Source organism: Hemibagrus wyckioides, linkage group LG15 (genome assembly GCF_019097595.1).
Source record: "Hemibagrus wyckioides isolate EC202008001 linkage group LG15, SWU_Hwy_1.0, whole genome shotgun sequence".
In the NCBI taxonomy this organism is placed as follows: domain Eukaryota; kingdom Metazoa; phylum Chordata; class Actinopteri; order Siluriformes; family Bagridae; genus Hemibagrus; species Hemibagrus wyckioides.
In genome coordinates, this window is record NC_080724.1 from 15,208,907 (window position 1) to 15,229,486 (window position 20,580).

The window sequence follows — 20,580 nt, forward strand, 5'->3', positions numbered from 1 at the left end:
TTTTTTTTTTTTGCTAAGGTGGAGTTGTGAGTCTGGGAAATCATTAACAGAACACCTGTCTGCTGCTGACTTCCAATAAATCGGATCAATATTGTTCCATTTTCGCTTCCTTTTCCTAATTCTGTATTAGTGCTTTCTTCAGGTCAAGGTTGTGAACAGTAAAATGAATTCACTAGAGCAGGTGATACGCAGCTAGACTAACCAAGACGAGCTGTTGGTTGATTAATGATCTGAATGAAGGGAGCAGGAGATCACAAGGGAGTGCACAAGGCTAAAAAAAAAAAGTGAAATGAAAGCAGCATGCATCCTCTCGAGGACGTGTTAACACGAGATTAACGTTCCAGCGCTACTGCCAACTGGCATCTGATCCCCAGCTCTAAAATACGCCGTTTAAACACTTAGTGTGAGACGCATCTCATTCAGCTCCCAAACTTGCTTGAACATATTTACCTCTAATGGCTGTTGCTCAAAAAAAAAAGAAAAAGATCAGCCTATCCCAGAATTTCACATGTAAACACAGGAACTGAGACAGAGTAGTTAACATTCATCAATAATTTATTTTGGGGAAAAAAAAAACAAACTTGTGAATGAACATGAATGTGTAATTTTATCACATAGAAGCAATTCACACACCAGTACAGGATGAACTCCGGTTTAACTCCATTTCTATACGCTTTAAGGTACACGTTGTCCTTGGTACAAATATATATCATAGAAAAAAAAAAACTTTTCCTTTTCTAATCACAGTTTGATGAAGGAGTGTATAATGGAATGTAGTTGGTTCGAATGTCTACTTTACTCAAGCCTCGTTTTTGAAAGCGTAAGAGTTTTGGATTTTCTTTTTCGTTTCGTTTCGTTTTGGCATCACAAGTGCACCAGATGGAGACGACTAAATGAAACAGGCATGCTCTCTCAGAAATGTGTACATACACAACCATCCAATGAAAACAAACACTCACCAAAACATCACACAGTCCAAAACGTGTACCAAACTTTTATTTATTTATTTTTTTTGGAAGTCTGTTACTGTGTGCTGATTATTGATGGGGTCCAGCCCTTGCTTTATAAGTGCACCCTCTCCTGGAGACCCTCGGACCCTGCAGACTCGCCTCAAGTTGCCAGACGTGTCGCTTGCTTCAAGGAGCACAACACAGATGGAAGATGGGCCGAAAAGGAGAGGAGAAAAGGGAAAAACAGGAAAAGAGTGGGAACATGTTAGCGTGAAACTACGTTAATACTGATCAGATGTTTTCTCAGCTCTTTAGCCATTTTTTCTATTTCGAAAGAGTGACACTGTAATTCTACAGTGAGTACATGAGCACACGTAGAAGGAAGGAGGAATTCAGTATGACGACATAAAGTGCCGTCTGTCTTTATGCCGTCTGTCTGTCAGAGCGATGACAAAAACACTACAGGAAAATTCACCTTGAGCAACTAGCGTATTAATATATTTATGTTGGATTAAATTTCTTTCACTGTCAAATAGGACTATTTTCATTTCGGATAATGGTTACACCACTGCTATCTGATTTCCAGCTGAACCACTAGGAATACATACATCTTTTCCTAAAGAGAGCATTGCAGCAGTGCATTTATATGCTGCTAATATGCTAATCCTGTCATCAACTCCATAACGCTCAGCTAACTAGCCAAGCAGAGAAAAAATCTTGCTATTATCCCTTATATTCGAGATTGTTTACGTTGTTTCTCCCTATTAAATCCTGGCAAACTTTTACAATAAGAGTACTATGACATTAGTAACCTTAACTATGACATGAGTCATATGAGATCCAGCCTGAATAACGACCACCTTAAGCACATGTTTGTTAGTTAAAGTATTGATAAGGAGTCATTGATTAGGAGTAAACCAAATCAAACTTGCTCTATAAGAAAGAATATGAATTTCAATATTGAATCATTTGAAATTGTTCACCTTCGCGAGGAGAAATTGATGGAGGATGACACAAAACAGGTTAAGATGAATTACTGGTGTTTGTTATTAGTGTGTCCTTCCACATCAGTGTAAATTATGAAAGTAGTCCAGCGCCATCCAATGTTTTTATACGCAGCTGCATAGAAATAATACAATATGTCAAATATATTTCAAATGATGCATATTTAATTCGTATTCTTTCTTATAGATTCATATAAAAATTTTCTTTGTCACATAAACAGTCATACACAGTCCGGCGTGTAGTGAATTGCTTTCTACAACTGTCCGTGTATAAAATAAATCAAGATTTAAAAAAATAAATAAAATTGAAAATAAAATAAGAATATTAAAAATAGAATAATGAGGAAATAAATAAGGAAAGAAAGTAAATAAGAAAATCCAGAAATTACAAAATAGGAGTTTATCCCTCCGTTAATTAATACATTAGTTAATGAACATGTACTAACATGGACCTAAGGTGGTTCTTACTCACGCATGAATGCATAAAACTAACGTCATTGTTACAGTTAATTAGCTCATTAGTTAACTCGTTAGTTAGTTAGTTCATTAGTTCATGATCGGTACATGCCTTAACTCAACATTAGATCATATTTAAGAAAGTATTAATTCAGGAGTTAGAGCGTGATTATTTATGTACTGTTAGCGTAAAGTGTTACCTAAATGCCATTGAGACGGTGTTAGAAATGATCAGCGAATCTCACAAGTGCTGACTCGTGCTATAATATAGTATATTATAGTATATTAATATACATAATTTGGAAGTAATCCATATTTAAAAAAAAACAAAACAAAATCAACCCAACAATTTGCACCAAAACTGGTATTACAAAGTCAATATTTCACCATATTGAATGTGTTTCAGGCTGAAGTTGTTATTTAAGAATAACATAAATGCCTGAATCTAGCTCTCCCAGAGGCACACAATGCACTGTGACACTCCAGGAGAATCGAATTTACATGGTGGACTGAGGAATTAAGTTAATTCAATGGAAGTGTTATAAGAAATGGGCCTAGAATTTCTAGAACCGCTGCTAACTAGAATAAGTACAGCAACAATCCAGATTAATAACTAAACAGGCCCTGCTCCATTTCCATGATCAGTTAGATTTCAGACTCACTGTGAATGGGGGGAAAAAACTATATCTAGAAACCTGTTATTGTGTACTGCTGAATATTCTACAAAGCTTAAGCTGTAGGAATAATAAACTCCTTTTAGTTAATGAAGCTGTGGCAATAAGGTGGGTTTATCATATATTATTTGATAAGTAGAGGTGCTTTCAGGTCTTCCAGTGTAACAGAGGTGGTAAAAGTCCTGAAACAGATAAGAAACCTTCTCTCTTTCCACTTGGAGACTCTATGTGTTATTACCCTTCTGTCTTCTACAAAATATAATAAGTGAACTTTGTCCTTATTATTATTATTACAAGGCGCTCTATTGTTCTTGTTCTTGTTCTTGTTCTTGTTCTTCTTCTTCTTCTTCTCCTTCTCCTTCATCTTCTTCTTCTGGCAGGGTTGTTTATGGCAGCCCATACAGTCATCTGGTAAAAAGGTGTTTACATTTGGCACACTGATAGGGAAGGCCAGTGCTCTAGCTCCACCATCAGGTCAGATTTGGAACTAATTTGGAAGTATGTTTATTTTCATAACCTTTGAACCTTGTGTCCAATAATGAAAAGAAAGGCATCCCAGGATATCACTTGAAACTCAGCCTCTTTATTTAATCTAAACAAGTGTTATTTGTAATTAGTGAAGACCTGTTATGAAAGGCATAAATTCATAAAGATTAAACGTATTTTCTCTTATTATTATGCAAAATAGAGCAGATAATAAACACCTACACAGTGTGCAAATGACCCTTAATACCGCTAATGTACTTATGAACATGGAGCTTCAGCATGTCTGATTAGGGAAAGAGAGAGAGAGAGAGAGAGAGGGGGAGAGAGAGGGAATCTACTCCCACCCAGGATGTAAATGTAAAAGCTCCAGTGATCCTTATGATATCAACTTCTGAAAAATTTGATTTTCCCAGAATCCACCACAGCATCACAACATGGCTGATCCAAACTCCTTTTTCCATCACACCACGTCAGTTTCATGTTCTAAGTCACATGTTTACTCATGAAACAAACCTGGACTCAATCACACACACACACCTGCACAGATTCACAAACACACATGGCAAAGTCAGGCTCTGAGTTTAGCCTTTGTATTTTGCTCTCAATCTTCTTTCTGGTTTTAATAACTGGTTTTTGTTTTGTCCTCTGAAAGTCTCCCCAAGGTCAATGTTAAAAATATTAAAAAGCATAACGTGCCATTGTTTAATTTTTAATTTAAATTTAATAATCATTGGAAAATTGCTGTGGTATTAGAGAAATAAAATACTTCATTTCATAATTCAGTACATTTAAGACAGTAATTGATGTTAGTCATCACACCACTATGCCATTGATTATTTTCTTATACCATCAATTCCCATTGCAAGCGGCAGATCAACATCATTTGTGGGATTAATATCTCTCAACTGATTTGTTCAGATTAGCTCACAAAGTTGAAACCATCAGGAGGTCCACATTTTAAAGGCCAGCTTTAAAAGGTTTATATCTATCCTTTCAAGAATACACAAGGGTGTGTTTCATCGTACAGTTTCTTCTAATACACTTATACCTATGTATATTGTATCAAAATACAAGTTGCCCATCCCAAGTTGTTGCTATGACAGTACAAAGCATGTTTTCAGACCTGTGAATGACAGGCCAAAAGATGGTACAAGACAGTGCATGTCTAAAAAAGCCTATGATCGTGTATTCGTTTTTAGATGAGTGCTCATGGTGTGTATGTGCATGGTCTGGTGTGTTTCTGTCGCTTACCAACAGCGCCTCCTGGTTGTCAGCCAAAGCCTGCTTGGCCAGGTAGCGCTCCCGCTTCACCTTCAGCTCCAGAGATTCCGGTACATCCGGAACCATCCAGTCAATCAGGCGCAGCACAAAGAACACCACATGCTAAACATGAGCAAGGGTTCGAAGGAGATTTTTAAAGAATGAACAGCAATGCAAAACTAGCAGGATAAAACTGATGATAGTACACATCTTGAATTAGCAGATAATTATTACAAATGTATACATGGAAATATAGCAGACATTTGTTGACAGGTATAGTTTGAGTGCTTACCTCAAATGCAATGATGAAGCCAAGTCTGACTGCAAGAAGTTCCCAGTAAACTAGAGTGTACTTTCCATTGTCATCTCGAAAAGCCTTGTATCTGATTCAACACACAAGTGCAGTACAAACTCTTACAGATCAGCAGCACCATGGCAGGGGAAATAACTCCCTCTAATGGCAGAGAAGGTATAGAGTCAACTCTAGCATCTTCAAGAGCCCATCAATATTGAGATATTTATTATTATTTATTATTATTATTATTATTATTATTATTATATCTTTTTAGATTTTTTAATCATGTTACAGTTTAAATATTTAATATTATTATTAATTTCAAATTTATTAGTAAACAGTATTTCTACTATTAGTATGCTATTTCTACCTCCAATGTAATGTCAATTTTTCAACTGAGTATCATTTACACTTAATGTGTAATATTTGTATATTAGGTGCAGTGTTTATTTATTATTAATGCTAATTATTCTGTGTTGTCTGTGGTGGTGATTCTGGTTCTAATCCTGATGAACATAGTCCAATGTGTGCATGTATATGGGTCACATGGAACAACCATCTATTGGAGGACACCATAAAACATGCAAACACTCACTCAAATCTATTTCTATTATAATTTTTATTATTATAATTATCATCATTATTATTATTATTACTATGATACCACTGACCTGCACATGTCATTGCGAGAGGAGTTGGGTGGAGCGTACGCCAGTGTGAAGTTCACATAACCATTTAAGTCACTATCAAATTTATACTGGTACAGCAGCCGAGGCAGAAATTCAGAAGTGAATGCGATCAGGAAAGCCTAGGAGACAAAAAAAAGAGTAATTTTTACTAACCCGGCAACCAAGAAAACAGCCGGCAGAAATTGAAAATTGACTGATGCTCACATTCACAATGACAGAAAGGTGGGAAAGGGCCTCAAGAATGATGAACCACACGCCGATTTTCTGCGCTCTCTCAGCCACGGGCCGCCGGTATTCACACACAAACTTGTGCGCATCCAGTCTCACTTCAGCCCAGTTATTCAGCAGAGCAAAGAGTGGAGCAAGCGGGAACGCAGCCACAAAGATGGTGATAAAGCCAAACTGCAGCACTGTGCAAAATATATACTAATTAAAAACTAATCCAATCTCATAATCAGTTCCTTAACAAATTAGCACCACACATCACAAGGCACTGGACCTGAAGATTCAATTTGCAATGAACGCACAGTGTGTCATGAATAATACCATTCTGGCACATTTTAAAATCAACACTGTGGTTAAGGATCAGTAATCTTTTAGAGTCTTACCGATCTCAAGATACTCATCAAACAATCCTTCACACTCGATCAGCTCATAGTCTTCCTCCCAACGCTGTGCTGCCCGGCCGCTCTGAGCCTTCTTCACTGATGTCAGGGCCTTTTTCTGTCTCCATGCCTTCACTTTACTGTACACACACACACAGTGAGACAACACTGACATCTTCTCGATCCTTCTCAACACTCCGTTAAATCAGTTGCTTTTTTTTTTCCATAAAAACAGTACAGAGCTGAGAAGCTGAACTGCATCTGTAGAATATCTAAGGTTCACAAAATAGTATAAATGTACATAAAGGTGGCGACATTGCTAACAGGCAAATAGAAAGAACAGAATTTCACCACAAAGCACAAGCAGGTGGATGAGCAAAGCATAAAGTGGAACAGAATCAAAATTCCAGATACTTCAGCAGCCCCTCCATTTTATTTACCAACCAATCCACAGTCCATTTCTATTACTTTCTATCACATGCTAGAGCAGGGGTAGGCAAGTTCGGTCCTAGAGAGCCGCAGTCCTGCAGATTTCAGCTCCAGCCCTGAAAAAAAAAAAAACTCACCTGCCTGTAGCCTTAGTAATCCTGAACTCCTCGATTAGCTTGTTCAGGTGTGTTTGATTAGGGTTGGAGCTGAACTCTGCAGGATTGCGGCTCTCTAGGACCGAACTTGCCTACCCCTGTGCTAGAGGGATGTCAAAGTTCAGCAAAATGAAGTGAAAATAGCTGCTAGCAGAGACCATTGTTCCTTTTTCCCTTTTTTCATGCATCCTTTCCAATCACTGTGCAGTTTTCATATGGATAGTGTATCACGATTAATGCGTGATCAAAAAAATTGCATCACATATTAAAAACGTTGGCATCTCTGTGTATGTAATTACTGTAACTATTTGATTATTTCCAAATTGTCTTTAAAACGATTTGAGTTATACAGGCTTGAAACACTTTTGAGTATGACAGTCCGCAGCTTTAAATTGAAACAGAGATGTATGATGCATTATTGAAAAGAACATTGAAAGCTCTGCTATAGCACAGGACATACTTTAATCTTTGTGCTCAATGCTACCTTTTTGATAATTGAAAAGTTTGTGCATTACTCATAACAAAAGTCTGCTTTGGTGCATTCAGTAATTTAGAAATCTCTCTCTCTCTCTCTCTCACACACACACAGACACAGTATGTAAGGTCACATTGCTGAGTTCAGCAGTAGTAAAGTTACTGCCTCATGGCAGAAAGCCATAATGCAACATTCTGCTCTGTCTTCTGCTGACTCACAGACTTCAGCACAATGCATAAAGCGAATTCAATACTCAGACTTATTAGGTAATAATTACTACTAAAAGCACCGGGGAACAGTGGACAAGAATTATAAATGACACCAAAAATATATATAAAAAGATTCTAAAATTATTTTTAAAAATTATTATAAAAAATATTTTTTTTAAATTATAAAAGAACACAAAAATCTATTACATTATGAAGGGAACAGAATTCAGGAACGTACGGTAGGACGAATTCTTGAATGTTGTTAATGAGCTGTTTCCCCATCATGATGATGAAGAGCTGCTCAGCCAGCTCGATCAGACAGCCCCCCGGACCACACTGCATTCCATCCACCCGAACAAGAAGAACCAGCCACATATTTAACCATATCCATCACTCACAAATGCACTGAGCAAATGAGTTTCGAAGGAGATGTATTTAGCACTAATGTATACGCAAGAGCCATTTCATGGAATCATGTTAGTGTACAGAACTCACATCCTCGTTCCTCATTCCAAATAAAGTGCCATAGTGACCGGGGTAACCGACGAATCTGTTTAGAGAGCAGAATCGATAGGAAAGACATGAAGGAGCATTTAGAAAACCACTACTGCACATGTGAATCTTGTGGAGACAGATGTAGTACAGTGAGTGCAAAGGGTTGTAATGCCTATGGGTATGTGTTCCTTCATAAATGGTGTAATATGATATGCAGGGGGTGGAAACTAGCAAACATTTTACATGTAATAGTCATTTTGGAATAATAGCTACTTTGAAGACAGAATATAGAAACTATAAATAACAAATAAAGCAGTTTTCTGCTGAAAGTCTACACTGACCAGCAGCAATGTCTGAGACAGTGAAGACAGATCAGTAGCTCTGCTCAACTGACCAGATATCGGCGTATTTAAAGGAAAAGGAAACTGATCTGTAAATGATGTGAGGCCAAACCTATGGAAACTAGCTAGCCAGATCTTTTGATGTTTTACAGTATGCTCTGTATTCCACTTTTATGTATTCCATTTAATATTATACTATAGGCAACACTCAGAATAATATATGAAGAGTATCCTTGCTAGCTAGATTAATTAACATGAGCTAGCTAGCTAACAAACCTAGCAAACCTCTGAAACCCCAGCAGCATTTGGCTAAGTTACCTTGTCTGCTAACATAAGCTTTGTTTATAATGGAGGTGGTGGTCATTCAGCATTCAGCAAGTGCAATTAATTTTTCAACATGCTTTTCCCCCCAGATGATTAGTTGTGAAACATGTGAAATTCAATTTGTAAAGATTTACTCAAGTAGTTTTTCCAACAATCGATTGTTTTACTCTTATTTCCTTGTTCCTACAGTGGAAGCATTTTTACATGGCAGCGCATCACATTCTTTCTACCTCTGATATATTAAGATGAAAGATAAATGTGAAAAAACTAAGTTGCATTCGTTTAAATGTTATCCTTTCTGTACCATAACTCTAATATCCTGTAGCTCCAGCACTCTCCTCTCAAGCATGAGACATGTTTCCCACTGGGACAAACACAACTCATGTCTGTTATGCGTTGAGATCCCGTCATGGCCATGTGCCATTGTTTTGGTTTGTGTTCTATCCTGTCCTATCAATGGTGTGTTACCTGATTGTGTCCATAAGTTAAGCCTGCAGTTAGTTTGTCTAGTTCAGGGGTGTCCAATCTTATCCAGAAAGGGCCGGTGTGGGTGCAGGTTTTCATTCCAACTGAGCAGAAGCCACACCGGCCCTTTCTGGATAAGATTGGACACTCCTGGTCTAGTTAAACTCTTCCATTTTCATTGCCTCACTGTGAAGTTGTACCATGAATTAAATGCCACCCTTGATGTCCTTGTTACTAATTTGTGTTCATCCTGGTATTGAACCCTGCCATGGACACCGAGTACTATTACTACAGTATATATATTATAACAGGTGAGTGCTCACTCTTGAATCCTGCATGTTACAGTAAATTGTAGAGTTATATTTCAGTTTCACTCATCTTTTACACTTGTAATTTTTTTTTTTTTACTTTTTTTTTTTGCAACCAGTGTTCTAAAATAAATGTATAAAAATAATTTATATATTTTACATGTACTCTTATTAAGTGCATGAAAAACCATAACAATTAACCCTCCACAAAGGGCCCAGTTGATTGAAAAACTTAAATCTATTTATAAAATGGAATATATGACTCCAGCTGAACCTGGACATTTTCATACAAAGGTGGAAACCTATTATTATGTATCTTGATGCACTGAAAATGAACTGATCAATAAGGAACTTTTACTTATTCCATGTGTTCATTAATATTTAATATGTTGTTAATATCTATCTATCTATCTATCTATCTATCTATCTATCTATCTATCTATCTATCTATCTATCTTGTATATGTTTTTCTATCTGCTCATATTATTTTTGGTTATTTATTACTCTTAGTCACTGCAATTTTCAAGGAATGTCCAGTTCATTCGTTTCAATGTATAGAAATAAAGTTAAAAATAAAATAAAATAAAATAAAATAAATAAATAAAAATAATAATAATAATAATAATCTATAAAAATGCTACTTTAAAGCAAATACACAGTCATCATCATACCTTCCTTTGAAGAAGGCCACATAAAAAGGGGACGAGTAGAAGTTAACAAACTGGAAGATGAACACCTTAAACGTAAAAGCGTCTTCATACTGTGTCTGTGTCCTGTGCATTTCTGTACAAAAAAACAAATTCTGGTCTTCAGTATTGACCTTAATCCAATAAAAGTGGATAATAAAACAGCATTGTTCTATACAATGAATATCTATAACAAATAATGGCATGTAATAACTGCAATGTGATAAAGTGCCGTCATATCTACAAGCTAGCGTGAAGTGTGAAGAAGGCTAAGTCTTAATGGCTTATTGATTTTCATTCTTAATCCAAGTCCATTAAAGCACACTGTGCTGGTTTACAGGATCGAGAGTCAGCAGCAGAATGCGTACCCCATTTTGTGAGTCGTTCTGCTAGCGCTGTATACACCTGCCCCATCAGCAAGATCAGAGCCAGGTTCACCATACTGCTGGAGATGTTGGCAATGTTCCCAGCCTAGAGAGAAATAGAGAGAAGATACACAGTTTAAGATAAGTTGCAGGCAGCAGCATTGATTGTAGCAATAAACCATGCAGAGAGATGGATCGTAATTAACCGTTTCGCTGAGTGCTTGCCTCAGTGCGCAGCATGGAACTCCCTGTCTTGTACATCATCACACTCACTATACTGCGGTAGATGATAACAGTCACTAAGAAGATCATCACCACACACAGCTGAGGGACAGAAAAGGCAACCATAAGAAAAAAAAACAAAGATACAGATAAATCTTTATCAAGTCAGGGGGAAAATTGCTTCCCATCAGGCCCCAGGCTCACCATTATGACAATGACCATTGATCCGGTGAACATACGGGAGATACGGGCTTTTTCTGGGAAGTAAGGCTCCTTTACTCCAGTCACAGGGTTCTCCTCCATCGCAGGGGCTGTGGCGGCAAACTCTGGCCTTGGAGGCTCCTAAAAATCCAGACATTTCTAAAAAACAATAATAATAATCTACCCCAGTGCCCTAATCATTCCTTATTGATTCTATGCCTCACCTCCTCTTCATGAAAGTCCATGCAATCCCAGTGATGAGCCAGAGTAGCGTTCTTGCGTTTCCAGTACTCAAGGAAGGTGACAGCCCAGAAGGACATGAACACACTAAAGAAAACTGTGCCAGGATGGTCAAACAGATAACCCACCTAAAAATGGGAAATTACAGTTAAAATATGTGGGAAAAATTTACAGTAAACCACAGTGGATTGCAGAAAGCTGTGTACCTTAGCCATGGGGCAAATGTCGGATATATTCCAGGCTTCGCAGGTGTCACAGAGAGGGCACATAAGGTAGCGGCCCCCGCTTTCGCAGATTTCTTTCCTATGCATAACAAAGAATTCAAATGAACACATTACTTAAAAGCCATGTATAAAGACTCTTCTCGGTTATGGCACCGAGGAATGAATTTCCCATGGTATTCTTAGTAAACCAGTATAAGGATGTATTAATAGAGACTTGAAAGTTTCTGCCAAATGCCATAAAAGTAAATGTTTATAACAATACATTACACTGTAAGTTAATCACATATACATTTATAAAGGCTTATTCCTTCAGGTTTCCAATGTCTTTTGTTTTTTACCTTTAAATGTTGACCAATAATTTGAGTGATGTCTGCTCGAGTTGACGTTCTTTATAGCAATGTCTGAGTCACATAATGGTAATAACACTGTAATTGCAGTTGTATCACATGCTTATAGGCTGTAATAAATAGTGAAAATAGTAACCTCACTATATATCTATTTGGGAGGAAATATAAATGCAAAAAAATCATGCATAACACGTGCCCATCATCAAAAAAAAAACCCCATAATTAGACAACAGAACAGGAATGAATACATGGGATTGATTATAAATGTTTGTTTATGTAAAATATATAAAACTACTAAGAACTACCTCCCTCCTTCCTTGTTACCGAACAGAAAAAGTCTATAAGAGGACATGAGAAAAGGAATAAAAGCAATAACACTCTGCAGCCAAAATAATTTGGACGAAGGAGCAGCATCACAGCGATTACCTAATCTGCTTTCACACAATCTGACATTAACTTGAGATATTAAGAGCTAATGAGGCAGTATATGAGCTGTTCTGAAAATGACATAAGTGTCTTATGGCTTGATAGAGTACATTAGTTTTATCTGTGGATCAATAGCACTTATACGGTGAACATATGAGATGCTGCATCAGTGACTATGCAGAAAGTAGAGTCAGACATTCATCTGTTTTCTGACTGAAGCCTATCTTCATGCCTCGCTCCCTGCCTTTGCAGTTTAGTGCGTTTGCTGCAAACACCCCCATCCCAGCAGCCGCTTTTGAAGCACCTTTGGCCAACTGTTTCCATGGAAACAGATTAAAGGCAAAAAAAAAAAAAAAAGACAGTGCACTGTTTGCTGCAGTAGCCTGCGAAACAGAAAGAGACAGTTTGATCGAGTTTCAGAAAAGTTTTGTAGGAGCATTGCATTTGGGTATGATACTGACGCTGGAGTGTTGGATCCCATAGTCATGATGCCTGAGACGAACACAACGGTCCCAACTATAGCTGCAGGAAGGAGCCACACTGTGTAAAAGCCTGGATAGACCAAACAGAACATTTGTATGACGTCACTGAAGAATTATTTGTTTGCTCTTAATCTCGTCATCAAAATACACCAAATGAGAAGTGTCTGCTCACCAAGCCATGCAAAGTAAAGAGCTATTTTCTCCCCAAAGTATTCTCGAATATGATCCAAAGGCTGGTACTTGTACCATTTGGACCAGCGAGCCCAGTAGTGATACAGGACCTGCCTCCTGTTTAACTGATCAGGAGAGATCTCTTCTCCTGGTTGCTCGAAGGGACCCTGGGAATAAAACAATTACAAATAATTTCTAGAACATTAATTGAAAATATGCTAATATTTTACAAAGTACCTTATGTGAAAACCACCAGGTTTGTATAGCAATTTTTGTAATAATATTTTTCCATACAATAATAATTAATTAATTAATTAATACATTAATAAATTAATTAATGTATTTATTTATTCATTCATTAATTCATTTATTCATTGATTTATTTATTTATTAGGTGACGATTTTACTTACAAATAATAATCAGTACCTATTTTTCATGTTAAATAATCTAAGTACAAAGTAATTCATGAGGAACCAAACTTGGGTATATGGTAGTAGTGATGCTGGTATAACAGAATAATATTAATATGCATGAGAGTAGCTCCAGCTCCTTTTCTCACTGCAATATTTTGGTGTTTATTTTTATTTTATAGTAAGAATTCATAGTCTAGGTTACATACTACAAAAACTCAGTAAAGATTTGCAAATCGCATTGTAGCTTTGCACAGCCAACAAATGTGAAGCACCTTCTGTGATATTATGTAATATTGAATCATTATGTAATTATTCAACATTAATCAAGCAACAACCTGAAATTAAACAGAAAGTAAATACCATCAGTTTCTGGTATCTATTAACATTATTTGTAATTTCTGAGTATTTATCTACTGAGAATTTAATAATAATAAAGATGTACCACAATAGGTTACAGGTTAAAGAGACAGTAAGTAAACCCTTATAGTTGCCCAAATATGGATCGCTGAATCAATTACTGCCTTGTGCCTGTTTTTTCCACTTTTGTGTATGAAACGATTCATTACTAAGTATTCACAGTAATTTAAAATAAAACATTTCTACGAGTACACTAAATAAAATGCCTTGCTACGGCAGAGCGTGACAGATCGTGTGATCTCTTACATCATGTAGTGGAAATGCTGCTTTGAAGGCACCTTCATTTAACAGTCGAGCCACTCCAACCTCAGCACGCTTCCGTTTGCCATATACCGTCCTTGCTAAGACTTCATACACCTGCACAGGTAATTATAACCTAGTACATGTTATGCTGAAAATGAGTGATATGACATGACTCAAGATTCAACAATATTATTATCTAGTACAGGTACAATTATTAGGCAGTTTGTTTTAGCGAGTTTGTTCTAAAATACACCAATCAGGCATAACATTATGAGCAGGTGAAGTGAATAACACTGATGATCCCCTCATCATGGCACCTGTTAGTGGGTGGGATATATGAGGCAGCAAGTAAAGATTTTGTCCTCAAAGTTGATGTGTTAGAAGCAGGAAAAATGGGCAAGCGTAAGGATTTAAGTGAGTTTGACAAGGGCCAAATTGTGATGGCTAGATGATTGGATCAGAGCATCTCCAGAACTGCAGCTCTTGTGGGGTGTTCCAGGTCTGCAGTGGTCAGTATCTATCAAAAATGGCTCAAGGAAGGAACAGTGATGACCCGGCGACAGGGTCATGAGTAGTCAAGGCTCACTGATGCATGTGGGGAGTGAAGACTGGCCCATGTGATCCGATCCAACAGACGAGCTACTGTTGCTCAGTTTGCTGAAGAAGTTAATTCTGGTTCTGATAGAAAGGTGTCAGGATGCGCAGTGCATGACGGGTCAGGGCTGTTTTGGCAGCAAAAGGGGGACCAACAGAATATTAGGTGGTCATATTGTTATGCCTGGTTGGTGTATAAGAGCTCTTCAACTCTATTTAAAAAGACTAGCATTATACTAGCATTCTGAGTACTAGTACATAATAGAGGTGTAAACCTCAGGCTTACACACGATACAGTATGATTCAATATTTGGAAAATCCTCTGAATCAGCTACAATAGGATGGGATTTAATAGCCTCTGATTAATAAGTCATCACCTTTGTTCAGAATCTGCTGTAGTCCTGTCAGTAATATGTGCATGATGCTGATGTAGACTATTTAAATATCAGAGTTATGGGCAAATTACCTTCCCAGCCTACTCAATTATTTACACATCAATTTAAATATATGAATTACTTTTTATACACCATTTTTTTCCCCAATAATAACCACTAATAATAACAATAGCCTTTTAAATCAAAGTATCAACAGGAAACACTTGGATTGGATTTGGATACGTTATATAATAGGTTGTAATCGGGCACTGTTAATTTCTCAATCCTGATTGGTCTGAAGGTGTTTATGAATTCTCTACAACAGTTCAGAAGGTAGTTCTGACTGCAAGGTCAAATCACAGGTTTATATTAATGCACTTGTGAAAATAGATTACCGTTTCTATAGCAGCGACATACGCAGGGGCTAATGTGGTAGACCCTTATCGTTAATCGACTAAGATGTGTGTGATGACTAGTAAATTTCAGAGACAATGATGACAGAGCAAATGCCTTGCCGTTTCTCTGTAACATGAAAACTGCATTTTTGTCAATTATAAATGTACAAAATAATACATGTAGATATCAATTCATTAAAAAGCAGGATGTCATTCTTTAATAACTAATTAATAAATAAATAAATAATACATTTGTTAGTTCTGACAAAGTGCTGTGGTATAGGATGAATTAAGTGTATTGGGATGTATTGTTATTGGAAAATAATCAAGATTATTCTTCTATATAAGAAGAACACACTCATAACTAAATAACTACATTATAAAATAATAATCATATTATAAAATCATATCTAAAGCCAAAATCAAAGACAAACATTAAATCAACACAAAATGTACACTCACGATGCGGTGTCTCTGTGTGTTGGTGAAATAATTCTCATGATCCTCACAGCCCAGAAACCTTCAGAATAACAAATGACATCAGCCACAGTTACAGATAACACATATACACATTACCAAAAATGGGTTAAACAGCCCTCACTTTTCCATCTTGGACCTGCGGAAGGCACATGTGTAGTAATCCACCGGCCTGTTAGGCACCGAGTCCGCCATGATGTTTGGCACCCAGAGTTTTTGGAGAACCCGCGCCGAAGTGTTAAAATCCGGATGAGGTTGTGCCTGTAGGAAAACAAATTATGATTCCGCACAACAGCTTCGTGATAGAAAAAAATAAATAAATTAGAAAAGGTAACAGGAAATATCTGACCTGTAGCGGTGCTCTGAGGCATAATTCCTCAGCATAGTACACCAGAACCTCCCAGGGAGCACTGAGCTTCAAATAGTGTATTGTCTTTTTCACACTGGATGATTCCTCCTGGTAAAAGAAACAACAGCAAAACACAGAATTCAATCAAGTCCCTGTAGTACAGGTTCTAAAGAGAAAGATGATGCTGCGAAGTTAGACCTTTTCTAAAAGGAGACCAGCATTCTGTAGATTCTGTATGAATTTGTCCCTCCATCTGGCCAGCTGTGCTTTCCTCTTCTCAGATCTGCTCTCCTCTTGAATCACCTGCTCCTCATCCTCCTGGGGCTCTGCTGAGCCTTCACACTGAGCTCTCCGCTTCCTGCGGGACTTCACCTCCCACACCAGCACAAAATCTGAGATATCCACACAGTTCATAAAAGGAAAACACACAGACTCAGGCTAGTGTGCTGTGGTTTTGTGTTATGGCTGTTGTGGGAAAGACTGCTAAATCATAAGAGACAAAATAATTGATATTCAATAAAATCAGATTTAAAAAAAAGCATGGATCATTATTAAAAAAATAAAACATTTGTAGCACTGGCTGTAATCAACCAAATCCCCAATCAAAAGATAATGACTCTGAGTTTCATATCTACACTACCTCATCTAGGATTATTTTCCTGATGTTTTATCGCTTAAAATGTAGAACTTATCCAGATCCACTGAATGGTGATGCTGCAAATCAGAGTTTCGAAGGTATCTTTGAAATTACATTCCCCTCAGAAATGACTGCGAGGCGAGGCCAATTCTTTTATTTTTCCTTTTTAGTTTTTTTTTTTTTTTGCTATACCTTGAATACATTCGGTTTTGGGGTCAAAAGATAACTATGAGATCAGAATTTCAGCTTTCATTTCTTAATATTTACATCTAAATGTGTTAAACTTAGATCATGTCACAAAGAAACTGGATGGCAGAGTACCTAATTTGTATGTGAGTAAAAGTATTGGAACAGATTAGATAAGTTGTTGTTCTTTTGGCTGCTCCCTGTTTGGGGTCACCACAGTGGATCATTTGGTCCACATGTTTCGATTTGGCACAGGTTTTATGCCGGTTTTATGCCTGACGCAACCCTCCCATTTAACCCAGGCTTAATTGGGACCGGCACTGAAAGTTAATGCTTCAGTGGCTGGGTTAGCGTCCTGCCCAGGAATCGAACCTGGGCTGCAGGAATAACCACGCAGGATCCTGCCGCTGGACCACCAGGAGGCTGGAACAGATGAGCTTAATGTAAATAACCCTTAATATTTGATTGCATGACAGCATGACCCACTGACATTACCAAACTTCTATTCTTCTTTTGTTCAGCCTTTTACTGCAGCTTCTTTCTGTCTCCTCTACAGGAAGCGAAATGCTGCTCAACTGAGAGACTGACTTGTCTAAAACCTTCCATTCTTTTCCCATGATAGAAGTTCTTTTGAAATTCATTTGGATGTGTTTCTCTGTAAATTAGCAGAACGGATGTTTCTTCTAAATTCATTCTTCTGCTACTATCATGAGTAACATCATCAATAACCAGTTAATGATCCTGTTCCAGAAGCAGCCATGCAGGCCCAAGCCTTGCCACTACCACCAACGTGCTTGACAGATCATTAGCAGATCCTTCCTTGCTCCACCCTTTGACTTTTCCATCACTTTGGTAGAGGTTCATTCTGTTTCTACAACTTCTGGGGCTAATTTCTGTATTTGTTTGAGTGATTTGCAGCTTGTGGTGAGGTCTTCTTGGAGATATGACTGGGCTTTTCTTCACAGCTTATAACAATGTTATCAACTGCTTTCTTTCTTTTTTAGCACATTCCACATTGTTGCAATGGATATGCCCAGTGCTCTTGTAAAGGTTCTAATCGATTTTTTTTAAATGGTTAGCGTTTCTCCCGTAGACAGCTCTCTGGTTTTCATGTTGGTTTATCCTTTTAAACAAAAAAGATGCATTCTTCACAGGTTTTCACTAGGGTTCGAACCAAGAGTAAATATTCAGGGTTATTAAATGTTTAATCAATCAATCAAACAAGTAAAACCTGGGAAACAAGAAATATCTGTGGATCACATTTTTCAATATTTTCAATATTTCAACAAAAGTGCCATGTTGAAAGTTGTTTAACACAGTTATATGTAATGACCAGGAAATAAAAAACTGAAATACTGATCACCTGTATCATCCTATAATCATCGAACACAAATATCTTCAGAGAATAGCAAAAACAAAAGAATTGGATGAACATTACAAAGTGTGTCTTAAAGATTGATGGCATTCGTATCTATTACATTATTGCAAATAAATAAATAAAGTATCATGTTTACCTATTTTAGTTTGGCCATCTCTAAAGTAGTTGCCTGGAGGCCGAGTTGGTGGAGTGGCTGTCTTCTCACACTGGGCATAGATTGGATCATTGTTGTCATCTAAAGCAGCATTCAGCTAGTTTCATGTAACAGGCAGAGAAGATGTAAGAGCTTGATAATAACATGGTTGTGTAATCATCATACATTTCCCATTAATGATCCTGAAAAATCCAAAGGGACTGTGGAAACAAGTGCTAGAAGGATGTTAATATAAATCTCTCAAAACCTCCTGAGAGACTTATTCAAGCACGAGTTTCGAGAACGCAGGAGATAATAAAGCAGACCATGTGACAAACATCTGAGGTAAGAGATGGGAGGATAAATGTCGAAGAATATCTGCTTAAGGGGAATCTAATAAACTGTACAATTAGACAGAGTCTTTAGCAAGAAGACTGAATCACTCCACACTGATCGCACTCAGTGTTTTAATGCCGCACCAGAGGAAACGCCGAATGGTCTAAGGAGTACAGCATAAGTGCAATTTGTGAAGAAAAAAAGCAAAACACATCACAGAAGATATGAGAATACTTATAAATCAACATTGGTCAATAGATTCACAACTTTAAACAATGGAGAAATGATTAATAAAAGTCACTCACATATCGAGGAGGAATGTAGCCCCCATTCTCCAGGCTTCCATAACATTCAGCGCCATACGACTCTCCAGTGTGTTCCAGATCCAGCAGAACCTCGCGGTCCTTGGAAAGCTCCGAGCCCTTTTTCCTGAGCATCAAGTAACGTCAAACTCACCAGATCAGTAACAGAGACGCAGGAACTCTGAAGCTCAGCGGGGCCCAAACACTGCAAACACCAACTATAGTAGTGTATGGTGCTAGTTACATATTCCAGAGTAGGCACTTCTACATAAACCATTTCACTGAATTATGAGGGGAAATCAAATTATTGATGCATTCCTTCATGGGTAAAGCTAAGCAGACAGCAGAGGATGATGCACACTAAGTGTGTTCAGTGAAAGAGGTAAGAAGAAGAAGGAGAAGAGAGAGAGAGAGAGAGAGAGAGAGTGAGAGTAGGGGGGGGTAGTCTGCAGCAGGCTCTCTCATTCACTGCATCCCTCTGTCTCTGTAGCACTCCAGAGGGAGGGAGACAAAAGCAATGAACTACCGTAAAGCTCCTAGAATAGAAGCACCATGTCCTCTTATTAACAGGGACTTAAAATATCCAAACATGCATACTATAACCCTACTGCAAGCCATGTTACTGCAAAGATGTACGTATTATTATTTTTACCATTATTAAAAGGGAAAAAGATCTCTGCACCCCAAATATTATTTTATACTAGTACTGCACAGTATATATCATGTATTGCAGAATATACAGTATTGCAATCAGGCAAATGTCTGGCTTTTGAAAGACAAGAAATGAAGAAGTTGCAACACAGTTTCAGTTGCAGTGCAATTACATTTCTGTTTGTGCCGTCACCTATCTGCACTGCACCTCAGTCTTTGTTTGTTTTACATCTCCGCAAGCATCCCATTCCACATGTCCTGTTGTTTTACTGGGATCCATACGTTTCTATGTGTTGCATTTAATCCCATGCGCCACACTCTTGCTCTCACCGTGTCTTAATAACTCACACTTGCCAGTGATGTTACTGCAGTGTTGCAGAGTAGTGGGAGGTGTCTTCAATGCTGGCTGGTAATAGGGTGACGAGCAAATAAGCTCTACTGGCCAAGAGACAGCAATGGAACTAGAACGAACGGATAACGGGTTTTAGACAGTATATTCATCACTCCAGGTCAGGGTTATTTAGAGAACTAAAATAAATCCCTTCTCTGCAGTACACTGAGAATTGATCGTTTTATTTTTTATTCACTATATATTGTACAAATATTTTTTGATCATTGATCCATTTTATTTATTTCACTTTAAAAAACACTTATTTATTTTATTGTTTATTTATTCATTCATTCATACAATGATTCATTAAACAAAAAAG

General features: G+C 37.5%; 1 protein-coding gene across 1 annotated transcript; it reads right to left on the minus strand.

Annotated features, from left to right (window-relative positions):
• Positions 1-571: 571 nt before the first annotated feature.
• ano11 (anoctamin 11) lies at positions 572-19,629 on the minus strand. The gene is made up of 23 exons (XM_058409222.1): positions 19,223-19,629; positions 18,585-18,699; positions 16,446-16,639; positions 16,248-16,355; positions 16,023-16,159; positions 15,884-15,941; positions 14,062-14,172; positions 12,986-13,151; positions 12,793-12,883; positions 11,541-11,637; positions 11,319-11,462; positions 11,098-11,235; positions 10,897-10,995; positions 10,675-10,777; positions 10,292-10,403; positions 8,183-8,237; positions 7,926-8,023; positions 6,423-6,559; positions 6,019-6,224; positions 5,797-5,933; positions 5,123-5,213; positions 4,822-4,953; positions 572-1,134 (listed from the first exon to the last, which is right to left on the minus strand). Exons 1-23 carry the CDS (start codon positions 19,352-19,354, stop codon positions 1,111-1,113), a joined length of 2,685 nt encoding a protein of 894 aa, XP_058265205.1. The 5' UTR covers positions 19,355-19,629; the 3' UTR covers positions 572-1,110.
• Positions 19,630-20,580: the final 951 nt, after the last annotated feature.